Genomic DNA, 11,337 nt, shown 5'->3' with positions numbered 1-11,337 from the left:
ATAATATATCCGATTTTATGTACTACTTGCTATTATTAGTTGAGTCCGAAGTTTCTCACAACCACAATATGTCAATCTCTCTCTTATCACATCCACGATATATATCATAAACCATGCACATCACAAACTAAGATTAATTGCACGTACCCCCAAGTAAAAAGCTTCCACCATGCTAATCTGAACTCAGCCTTTTTCTCCACATTAATTAAGCTTTTATCGTTCCTTGCTTTTTTGCAGGATTTTGCATATAAATGGAATTACTGTTTATTAAAGTTTATAATGCATGCACTCGATCGGTATGTATTATATCAGCAAAGCGTACCTTAGGTTTGATTCTTATGGGAGCCTTGACTAATTGACTTTTTCAGCATATATAAGAAGATATTTTATATGTAAATAATTTTTGTATCAGAATGTGGCATTAGTTGAATTAAAACATAATTCGCTGACATATAATTTTATCTAGAACTGAAATAACTCAACATTAACTTCGGCAGTTGGGTTGATGTATTGGCGAATTGATTTGAAACTGGATATTAGATTTGTGTGTCACTCAGAAAAAAAAAATTAACAGAAGTTTGAAATTCTACAATTTACAATCATTTTGGTTGTTATTTACTTATTTTCTTAATATTGTATCTTTTGTTATGATTTGTTTTTAAAAGACTACTTGCATAAAGATTTTATGAAAAATCATCTTATTGAGTTAAATAAGAGGTTGTTATGAGCTATACAATTCTTCTTTTAAATATTTAATATTATTGTATTCTCAAAATTTAAATTCAAAGTCATTAATTAAGATAAAATTATCTTATGTAGCTTATTCATGTGCTCAATAATTTTTTTCCATAAAAAAAGAGAAAATAAGAAATATTATTTTGGTCAATAAAATTTACAAAAACTATAAATGAAATGAATAAAAAATATAGAGACTAATGCATAAATAGAAAGAACTAACATTTAAAAAAAAATAACCAGTTTATAAAATAAAAATATAAGGATCAAAACCTAATATAACATTTAAAGAACTAAAACTTTATTTAAAAAATGACAGACTTTCAATATATTAAACTAAAAAAATCACCTCTTAAAAAAACTAAAAAACTGACGTGCAAAAGGCACTTTAAGAAATCGGTGATACCATACATTTTTCCAAGGTTATAAAAACCATGCGATCGATGCTACTTTTCCATGTCGTTTGCTTTTTCTTCTTTCATTTCCTTCGTTGGTTCTACTTTTATCTTGTTCGTTTTTCATTTTTTTAAACCATTTTTTAAAATATTTTCTAATATTCCTTTTTCTTATACCCATTATATATACTCCTCTTGGTATCGTCTCCATGACTCCATCCTCATTTTTGGAGTTCTTTTTCTAGTAATTAAAAATATGCATATAATAAAATAGAACCATTATATTTTCTTTTTATGAAATTCATTATTATTATTATTATTATTATTATTATTATTATTATTATTATTATTATTATTATTAATCACTTTCCCCATCAAACTTGCTGATCAGATGCTGATTCAAATCTTTATCATAGAATGAAGGGTGCATGCAAAAGGGAAAAAGTTGAAAAGAAGAAAGAAACCTTATCCATACTTTACACCGCATGCAAACGAATCAAAGAACCAATACGTTGATAAAAGTTGCGAAGTTAAATATATATTTTCAACTATATATAGGAAGCGAGAAAAAGCACTGAAGTCGTCTTATATTTAATTTCTTGATAAGCTTTACGAAGTTATCGTATTTATATAATTGTTATTATATTTATTTTAATCATCAGTTTTTAAATAAATATAAGCATTAACAATGTAAAATAAACTCTAAAACCTCAATCGTTCACACGTGATATATTCCACTTCTCAGATGACTTTTAACCCAATTAATGTGGACCGCATTATAACTAAGATTGGATTAAAACAATTATTTATGTTTTCAATATAGTGCTACTTAATTAATTGTCAGGTTGGGAGGGAATAATTTTCCTAAAATTGATCAATCAGATTCTCAAATTGAAATTAATTATTAACAAATGAACTCAACAAATACTCGATTCATGATAATTTCAATTATCATCAACAAACTCAACTACGATACATAGAGGAGCAATTCACCAATGTAGCTCCGAACGTCACATAATTACCTCCTCAACATCAGACATCATATATAGACCATAAGAGAGATCTCCAAGTACATTTTACTCATTCTAGACATAGACGCATAAAAACTTCAAAGTTCCATTGATTTGTTCGTAGAAATTTCTTTTGCAGGTATCTCTCCCCAATTCAACACCGAAAATTAAAGATTATATCGAGAATGAGAAGATCAGACAACTCAGTCTGACCTCACTAAAACTCAGCAAGAATAATAAAATCTATAAATAGTATGCAAAAATAGCATGATATATAAAAAAAATTATAGAGCTACTTAATTAATTGCCAACCACAAACAAAAGAAAAACAAAAACATGATTTTATATATGTTGAATCGGACAACAGTCACAAATACTGCTTTAGATGCTAGCCGAAGAAGTTTCATTCTGGTCAAGTACTTTAACAATGTTGGTGGTGTATTATACTTAATTACAAATCATCATATAGCTAGCTAGGTCATGGTTTCATTATCTAATAGTAGTGTTAGGCTACTCCTGTCTCAATCATTATCCACGCATTTTCAAATTAACCACGTCAGTGTTTGGTGGTTTGCACACATCAACCCACTGACTTTCACATGTTTTATTGACCACTTTTATATATATATGTGTGTGTGTGCGTGTGGGGGGTGCCGAATGGAGGTAAAATTTGGTGCTAGTAAGTAGTATCCTTAAAAAAAATGTCAACGTTTGCTTTTGGACGTTCAAAATCATACAGAAACAGACACAAATCAAACCAAAGATTAATGAGCACTTGTATATAGCTAGCTTAAGTGAAGTCATTGAAAAATCAAAATTTATAGCTAAACAACATAGACGGCTAGACAGGTGTAGCATTATCCATTTGCTAGCGCAAATTTCGGAAAATCAATTCCACACACATGACATACTTTTGAAGTTTCAAGTCTATAACACGACACTTTCAGATGCGAAGCTTCACATGGCACTCCCATGTAGCTGGGAAAACGAAGGAATTGAATTGAAGATTCTCAATTCGTGAAAGGGTATATATCCGTACCCAAAAAAACAAAAAAGGATGGGCTGAACAAGCATCACCAAAGTGGTGTTAATTAAGTTTCATGCAAACAAAGAACCTTAGACAATATTGAAGTAAAAAAGTTTTGGCGATGACTATGGGACATGAAGACGTGATTCAAGCATCAATCATGTGACATTGTTGTCCTTTAAACACAATTCTGATTCAATCACTTGTCTTGTCCACGTATGATATGTTTCAGACAAAAAGGGACTCTGACATTTTGAAGTTCAGGTCACATGTCAAGTAGATATATGAATTGAGGAATTTCATATCTAACCTGATGTAATCCTGCAAAGAGCTAGCTTATCTAATATTTTTTTTGTTAATATATATATTAACCCCCCTATATTATTTTTTTATGAAATTTTTACTCACTAAATAAAAATTATAAAATATCTATTTATGTCTGAAAAATATTAAATACATTTATTTATTTTTATTTAATACTACTTCATAAAGTATTAAATGACTAAAATAAAAAGATGAAGTATAACATTAACTATTAATCATTATTTTTTTTTAAGATTTTGGTTAAGATACGTGTTATAGTCTAGGCAAATGTTTATAGCCCAAGACCACAACCATACCCGAACTTGGGCCGTTGTGCATGGGCTTCGTATGTTAGATTATTTATTTGGGATAATTTTTTTTTAATTAGTAGTATACTAATTATGATAATTATTATTTTAATTGCATAATACTTAATTAAATAATAAATATTTTTTATTATACTTTATGTAGATGGCCAGTGATGGATTATGTTGCTAAATTGATGTTAAATAAGAGGTTTCTTATTTTATTTTATTTTAAATAGCAAAACTTTATTAATGAGAAAATGGTTAAGCACAAGCAGTGTCCAACGCCAAGCAAGCATAATTTAACATGAATATAAAACTTTTTGTCCAATTAATTAATTAGACGATTTGTGAGTATGCACACTATGTTGATTTCGACAAGTATATTGATTTGGTTCGAATAAAGAGCCATTATTATTTTCAAGAATTGATTTCGACAAGTCACAAATTCAATTTCTGATAAGAACAAAAAAAAAATTGTATTTAATATTTTAAAATAAATGATAATTTAAAATTAAAGAAAGTAATAAAGATTTAGTTTTAATAATTTTCTGTTAAGTCGCCGCAAAAAGAATTTTCTTTTGAATAAATAAGTTTAATGCAATTGATCAGAGGGCTAAGCCAATTAAGTTTCATTTTATTTCACCTAAAAAATTTAAAATTTGGGTCAATTCAACTTGGTTCTCCACTTCGCCTCCGGAATTTACTAATTTGTAATTAGATCTTAGTTCCAAAGGTAAATGATTTTTTTTTATTTCTAATTAAAAGTTTTGATTTCTTGAATGAATTTTTTTTTATAAAAAAAACAACACTGAAGATCAAGAATATTTAAGGTATAACAAGTCCTTGCCTAATAAATTATAAGGTTCAATTTTCAAAGCACATTCTTATATTAAATTTTTGTTTAACATAAAAATAAAAAGTCATTCAAGGATATATGAATAATGAATGTGAAATACAAAGAAACCATATCTTATCAATCACTCAAATCAAAGGTTTGAAATAACCATAAAAATTCACACAACCCCAACAAAATAGGGTTTAACTAAACATAAAGAAAACAAAGGTAAACACAAAATAGCACTTTGATTAAGTACATCCTGATTTTGTAATATACAACTTAGATTATGCATTGATGGAGTGATTTTTCATGATGAAATATTTAAGTATTGTTTTTGTTGCATTTTTTATTGGTTAGTAATTGTTACGTTACAATCGACCTATTGAAGTGAAGTGTGTATACTAAGAATTAGGTTACGGTGCACCACCTTACAGATGGTTCATTATGAACCATGTTTTTTTAACCATTAGTTAATATTGCTATCATAGGCACATCACACCGGATTCTTCCAACTCTCTCCCAACAATCTCTTCCGGCAGTCGCTCGCTGTCACTGGACACCGCTCACTGTTGCCGGAGACGTTATCTTGCGGTGGCGTTTCTTTTACTTTTCTTCTTCTCTCTTCCCTCTCTCTCGAGCCTTAATCTGAAATTCCCCACCTTAATCTGGATATCCCTTTCCAAAATATAACAAAAATTATCATATTTCAAACACAGATATGAAAAATAAAGCAGAAATTATCAAATTTGAAACTCAAATATGCAAGTGCTCCGTTATGGTTCCGATCGAGATGTACTTGGTGGAGACCGCGACAGAGGAGTGGAGTTGTCTAAGATGACCGCCGCGGCACGAGACAAATCAAATCGAACTTGTTGTCGCCGTTTTTTTGCTTGTGGTGGTTCTGCATACGAGATTGCAGTGGCGACGAACGGGGACAGAGGCTTGCGGTGGTTCTGCTTGATGAGGTTGCGACAGCTGTCTTTCTTGTTGGCCACGATGGTGATTAAGTTGCCGTGAGTGAGGTATATCAGTCAATGACTCATTTAAGAGGGTGGTGATTTGATACATATGATGTGTAGATGTGATTAATCTAACAGTGCATAAAAGTGATTTATAATGGATTATATTAATATTTAATGATAATATTTAATTTTTAAAATTATTAAAAATGTATAATTTTAAAGAGATAATACAAAAATACAATATAATATAAGAAGGGACAATAGAAAAATTAGATTCATGTAAAATTATTCATCATAGCATTGGTGGTATACTAAAACCACATATATATATATATGATTTTAGTTGTTTTGACTTGTATGATATTGTGCTCATCCAATCTAAACATTGATGTTTATTTATAACGTTTGATTTTTGATCTATGAGTTGTTTTGTTGATGTATAACATTTTGCAAAACAAACACAAAGAAAGAATGAAGATTAAGGGCTTAAGATATGTTCTTTATTTTTTTTTAAGTCTTGTTTTTTAAAGTTCCTTATTTTTACTAAGAGTATGTTTGGATAGAGAATTTTAATTGAGGAAATTAATTTATTAGAGAATTTGAATTTTTGTAATCTAGAATTTATTGTTTGAATGTTTTTTTGTGAAGAATTTAAAATTTTGAAATTTTAAAACAAAATTTTAAACAATTAAAAATTTGGAATTTCAATTTCCTTCTAAAAGGTAAGAAATTGAAATTCTCTCCTTATCATCTTCTTCAAAAAACGCGGTCTAAGATTGTGGAACATCGATCGGCCCTGAGAACGTAGATGTACACGTATAAGTAGCACACCAATCATATTTTTTCTTTTTTTTTCTTTTTTTTTTCATCCTTATAATTTTAATTTTTTTTTATTCATCATAAAATTTTGAAAATAAAAGAATTTCAATTGAAATATTTAAAATTTTTTAGAATTTTAAATTTCTCCATCTAAACACATTCTAAGATTAATTCTATGGTGGAATTTTTTTTTCTTTCCCAACTTGCGAAACTTTTTGCATATGTTAGATTTAGCCTCTTAAATGAACGATGGGAAGATTTTGAGAGAGAAGTGTATGCAATGAATAAAATTGTAACATTTTAAAATGAAACGTGGATAGTTGGAATTTAATATTCCCTTCTTTTAGAAAGACAAATGCACAAATAATAAAAAGAAACTTTGAAAGGGCTATTTAAAAAAAATATAAAACCAAAATAAGAAAACTAGAAAAGCAAAATATTACATGCACAAATAACATATTTATGTTTTTAATTTGTAATATGTATATATATATATATATATATATATATATATTATTTTTTATTTCATATTATAATAATGAAAAGGATTTGTTATATCTTCCTATCATCCTGTGGTTGTAACAGCTTCTTCTACCAGAAATTCAGAGTCACAGTGGTGCATGACATCATCCCAGTCCAAATTGAGAAACAATTATTAGAGCAAAATAAGAAGGCGGTGCTGCTTGTCGGTACTAAATTTGCGTTGCTTGTTAGTAGGATATAAAGTTTTGGTACACACGTGGAACATCTTCCTTGCTGCTGTTACATTCATATAACTTTGTAGTTACTCCTAAAAAAAACTTTGTAGTCTATTTCAAGTTTTCGTTAGTTTGAAAATGATAAAGTTTGAGTATTTATTTTTAATGCAAAATACACCATAAACATGTAATTATCATCTGAGTGGTGTAAAAAGACACATTTCTCTAGAGAAAAATTACTCACGTACTCTACCTCCTAATCTCTATTTAATACCAATGAACTTCTCCCTCAAGATATGCTCTCTCCTATGAGTTTTTACACTTTCCCATTTGCAAGTAACTAGGCTACTACCGACTGAAAAACCATGAAACTCATCCCTCCTTAAGCTGTGAAGCATATTTTCGATCGAAGCAAGCAAGTTTTTCTAACCCTTCACATTTGAGTAGAACTCCTGTCATAAAATTAATAATGTATTCACAACAATTGAGTCAATACAGTTAGAGTACTTTTTTAGAACATTGTAATTTAAATATTTAGTGTTTTTTAGCTAATATATTATATATACTCATTTTTATAACATGCCCAATTTGACCCATTAATTAATCTTGTTAAATATATAAATAGAAAAAATTGTGAGAAATCCAATTAACACCCAGACACAGGGAATTTAAATTGGCAATCATAAAAATGGAGACTAAAATAAAAGCTACATTAATTTATTTTTATAAGGGGTTTTGGTTTCTCTCAAAAGGGGGTTTTGGTTTAAAAAATTGTATGCAATAGTGTATGGGTGGGTTTATGTTGGACTCATGACAATCAGTGTTACGAATTTACGATACATCACCCAGTTGCAACACGACAAAATCATTCCGCTGCACCAGATTTTTTGACCGACAATCCAAATATTTTTATTTTCCCCCTCTTTTTTCTTTCTTTTCTTTTCTTTTCTTTTCACTGAATAACAAAAATGAAGAAAAGAAAAACATTGAAGGGTGGAAACTTCGGTTCACCCTCTTCTCCCCCACTCTGTTACTCAGCCACAGTAGACCTTCTTTATAAATAGCGATGCAGAGCTTAGCATTCAGATTCCCCCCAACTCTTGGCTCTTTTTCTTCTTAGAAAGAGAGTGTTAGAATTGTAATTATATAGTACTAGTAGCACTTGATAAAGCAGAGATTCTGCTTCAAGTGTCAATCCCCATCCTTTTACCACTTGTTATCATCCACACATTACACTGCCAATCTCTATTCAAAATTCAATAACCCACAAACTAAAACTAATGGCTCTGTTTTCAAATCACCGACACTCTTCCGAAGCGCTCTTGGGCTTTCTACTCTTCCTCGTATTCAGAGGTAAATTTGGATTCTTTTTTGAAATTAAGGAAATGGGTGTCGCTGTGTTCGAGAATCCATACATAGGAATAACCAAACTAAACTAACTCGATTCATATTTTCAAATGCAGGGGTTTCAGTTTCAGGGGCAACATTTACCTTCGTGAACAAGTGCGATTACACAGTATGGCCAGGGATTTTAGGTACGCCGGAACTCGGAAGCACAGGCTTTGAACTTGCGAAGGAAGGTTCAAGAAGCTTCCAGGCTCCGACCGGCTGGTCCGGTAGATTCTGGGGCAGAACCGGTTGCCAATTCGACGGTTTGGGGAAAGGAACGTGCGCCACCGCGGACTGCGGCTCCGGCGAGGTCAACTGCAACGGCGCCGGAGCCTCCCCGCCGGCCACGCTAGCCGAGTTTACACTCGGCACCGGCTCCATGGACTACTACGACGTCAGCCTCGTCGACGGCTACAATCTGCCCATGATGGTGGTGGCCAGAGGCGGCTCGGGGTCCTGCGGCGCCACCGGGTGCGGTGAGGATCTCAACCGGCGGTGCCCGTCGGAGCTGAGGGTGGAGGGCGGCGACGCGTGCCAGAGCGCGTGCGGCGCGTTCGGGAAACCGGAGTATTGCTGCAACGGTGCGTTTAGTAACCCTTCCACGTGCAAGCCTTCCATGTACTCGCAAATGTTCAAGTCCGCATGCCCCAAAGCCTATAGCTACGCTTACGATGATGCCACTAGCACCTTCACGTGTTCCGGCGCTGACTACACAATCACATTTTGTCCTTCTTCTCCAAGGTAAACAAAACACAAATTTCGATCCTAAGGTCAAGATTCTAAGGTATCTGCAATTCTAATTGTGATCAATGCATATGGGTCATGATATATTGCAGATATCCTAAACCAAGATCATGATTACATTACAACTACCCTAAAAAATGTTGACGTTATGGCGTAAATTATTACAATTTTGATCATAACGTCAAGATTTCAAAGATATCTACAATTGTAATTATGATTGATGGACGATGTTTATCGGTTATAATTATAGTTGCAGATATCCTGAATAACAATTATAATTGCAGACATATATTACCACAGAAATCATGTCCATAGACCCTTTTTTAAAACTTTGATTGTAATTATCTACGATCATGTCAAGATCACAATTTAAAAACCTTAGGTAAAATGTTAGTAATTCAATTCACATAAGATGCTTAGTGATTGAAGTTCATTTTTTTGCAGTTTAAAGTCTTCAACGGATTCAAGTCCAAAGGGAATAGATGGAGGGTCAGGGTCTGTGGGAGGTTCATCGGTTGAGCAATCTGAATTAGCTTCTACTTCGTGGTTAGCCGACATGGCAACAGCTACAGGGGCCTCAACACGAACACGGCCTCTTGTTGCATCAAAGGTCTCTTTTTCTGTGGTGGTGGTTTTCATTCTCTCTCTTTTGGTCGCTTAGCTTCTGGGTCCCCCTCTCCTAGTGACGTCTCAACTACATCCTTATCTTCCTTCTTCCCTTTCACACAGACACAAAAACAAGATCGATAGCATTGATACGCAGTGATAAAAAAGAGTACTGTTGTGATTATTAAATTATATAGCATATATGTAAATTTTAAGGTGGGACTAGCAGTATAAGCGTTTCAATCATTTGTTGCCGGGTTATTCTGTTGGTTATGGTGAGTTCTTTAATTGTGGTCCTTTGGAATTGGAGGGTAGGGTAGGGTAGGGAATTATGCACATGATATTGATTAGAAATTAGAATGGGCACAAACAACAATCATGTGGCTTAATTTGATGAGGACTCGAGTTAGTGGGTTTTGAGGGCCATCGCCTTTTTGCTCGCTAGGCCTTGCCAGGAAATAGCCGAAAGGAAATAAGAATAGTACAAAAATTGTAACCAACCACGCCAACCAAAAATAACTAAATAAATAAATAGGGGAGAGAAAAAAAAACATTTATTAGTTATTAAAAATGGCTGCCCTACGTAGGCATCCAATCTTTTCATCAAATAACCGTTGGCAGCCTTCAATGATTTCTCTACTATAGTAGTATAATTTTTGGAAAATGATTAGTAGCCTTTATAGTTATATACTTATATTCCTTAATGAAATTAATCTATATATGGATAATTGGAATAATTTGCCGAGAAAAAAAAATTGATAATAAGAATGATATTTTTACTATAAAAAAACCAGTAAGTCGATAGGAATGATTTTTAGAATCGTTATAATAGAAGTTAATAAAGTTATTATATATGATGATAAAACCCCCTCGTATTATTAGTATATATATATATATATTATATGAGATTAACTTTTATACACTGTTTATATAAAAGATATATTTATATACTTTTATAAAAAAAATCCTGATATGAGCTTTAAATTTATGTAAATAATAATAATATATAAATTTGAGTTAACGAATAATAATAGTAAACTAATTATAAGGAAACAACACTTTTTTAGTATAAATAATGATAAAAGAATCATAATAAATATTTATACAAACAATTATAATTTTTATTTTTATAAATTGAATAATATGAACTTTTTAATAATATAGCAATATATAAATTATTATAGTTATAATGCTAGATATATAAAAATATAAAATATATTAATATATATATAGAGAGAGAGAGAGAAAGAGAGAGAGATGTATAAGCATGTCAGGAATAAATCTTGTGTATAATCAAGAGACACCAGTTGTCCACGTTCCAAAACAAGTGTAAACTAATTTCTTTCTTTTTTTTAATTAAATGTTTTATCTTTTAGGTTTAAGGAATTTAGAAAGCATAATTTTCTTAACTTTATTCTTGCATTTTTATTAAGTCAAACAAGAAAATTAATATTAATAAGAGAATGATAGAATTAAATAAATTAAAATTAAAATATTTGATAA

The 11,337-nt window shown here is 31.2% G+C and overlaps 2 protein-coding genes and 1 long non-coding RNA gene across 4 annotated transcripts; 2 read left to right on the top strand and 1 right to left on the bottom strand.

Moving 5' to 3' along the window:
* Nucleotides 1–4,842: 4,842 nt before the first annotated feature.
* LOC114419782 lies at nucleotides 4,843–5,495 on the bottom strand. Its single transcript, XR_003668294.1, has 2 exons — nucleotides 5,413–5,495; nucleotides 4,843–5,291 (listed from the first exon to the last, which is right to left on the bottom strand). It is a non-coding gene; the product is annotated as an uncharacterized LOC114419782 (long non-coding RNA).
* LOC114419772 lies at nucleotides 5,285–7,540 on the top strand. Of its 2 annotated transcripts, none has more exons than XM_028385553.1 (2): nucleotides 5,285–5,629; nucleotides 6,983–7,529. In XM_028385553.1, the coding sequence occupies exons 1-2, from the start codon at nucleotides 5,376–5,378 to the stop codon at nucleotides 7,119–7,121; spliced, it is 393 nt and encodes a 130-aa protein (XP_028241354.1). In that variant the 5' UTR covers nucleotides 5,285–5,375; the 3' UTR covers nucleotides 7,122–7,529. The 2 variants fall into 2 exon arrangements, 1 of the variants encoding a protein (XP_028241354.1); XR_003668293.1 differs by having other exon boundaries at nucleotides 5,560–5,638; nucleotides 6,983–7,540.
* A 525-nt stretch (nucleotides 7,541–8,065) lies between these two features.
* Nucleotides 8,066–10,334, top strand: LOC114419762 (thaumatin-like protein 1). Its single transcript, XM_028385542.1, has 3 exons — nucleotides 8,066–8,448; nucleotides 8,559–9,225; nucleotides 9,673–10,334. The coding sequence occupies exons 1-3, from the start codon at nucleotides 8,376–8,378 to the stop codon at nucleotides 9,887–9,889; spliced, it is 957 nt and encodes a 318-aa protein (XP_028241343.1). The 5' UTR covers nucleotides 8,066–8,375; the 3' UTR covers nucleotides 9,890–10,334.
* The last annotated feature ends 1,003 nt before the right edge of the window (nucleotides 10,335–11,337 follow it).

This window comes from Glycine soja, chromosome 1, assembly GCF_004193775.1.
Source record: "Glycine soja cultivar W05 chromosome 1, ASM419377v2, whole genome shotgun sequence".
NCBI lineage: Eukaryota > Viridiplantae > Streptophyta > Magnoliopsida > Fabales > Fabaceae > Glycine > Glycine soja.
This window is presented reverse-complemented; position numbering and strand designations above follow the sequence as displayed.

What these genes read in the sequence shown, in the direction of transcription:
- LOC114419772 (XM_028385553.1), top strand. Translation starts at nt 5,376, where the DNA reads ATGCAAGTGCTCCGTTATGGTTCCGATCGAGATGTACTTGGTGGAGAC. An exon ending in ACGATGGTGATTAAGTTGCC is followed by an intron (nt 5,630 to 6,982) that starts GTGAGTGAGGTA and finishes TGGTTGTAACAG; the next exon opens with CTTCTTCTACCAGAAATTCA.
- LOC114419762 (XM_028385542.1), top strand. Translation starts at nt 8,376, where the DNA reads ATGGCTCTGTTTTCAAATCACCGACACTCTTCCGAAGCGCTCTTGGGC. An exon ending in ACTCTTCCTCGTATTCAGAG is followed by an intron (nt 8,449 to 8,558) that starts GTAAATTTGGAT and finishes TTTCAAATGCAG; the next exon opens with GGGTTTCAGTTTCAGGGGCA. An exon ending in TTTTGTCCTTCTTCTCCAAG is followed by an intron (nt 9,226 to 9,672) that starts GTAAACAAAACA and finishes ATTTTTTTGCAG; the next exon opens with TTTAAAGTCTTCAACGGATT.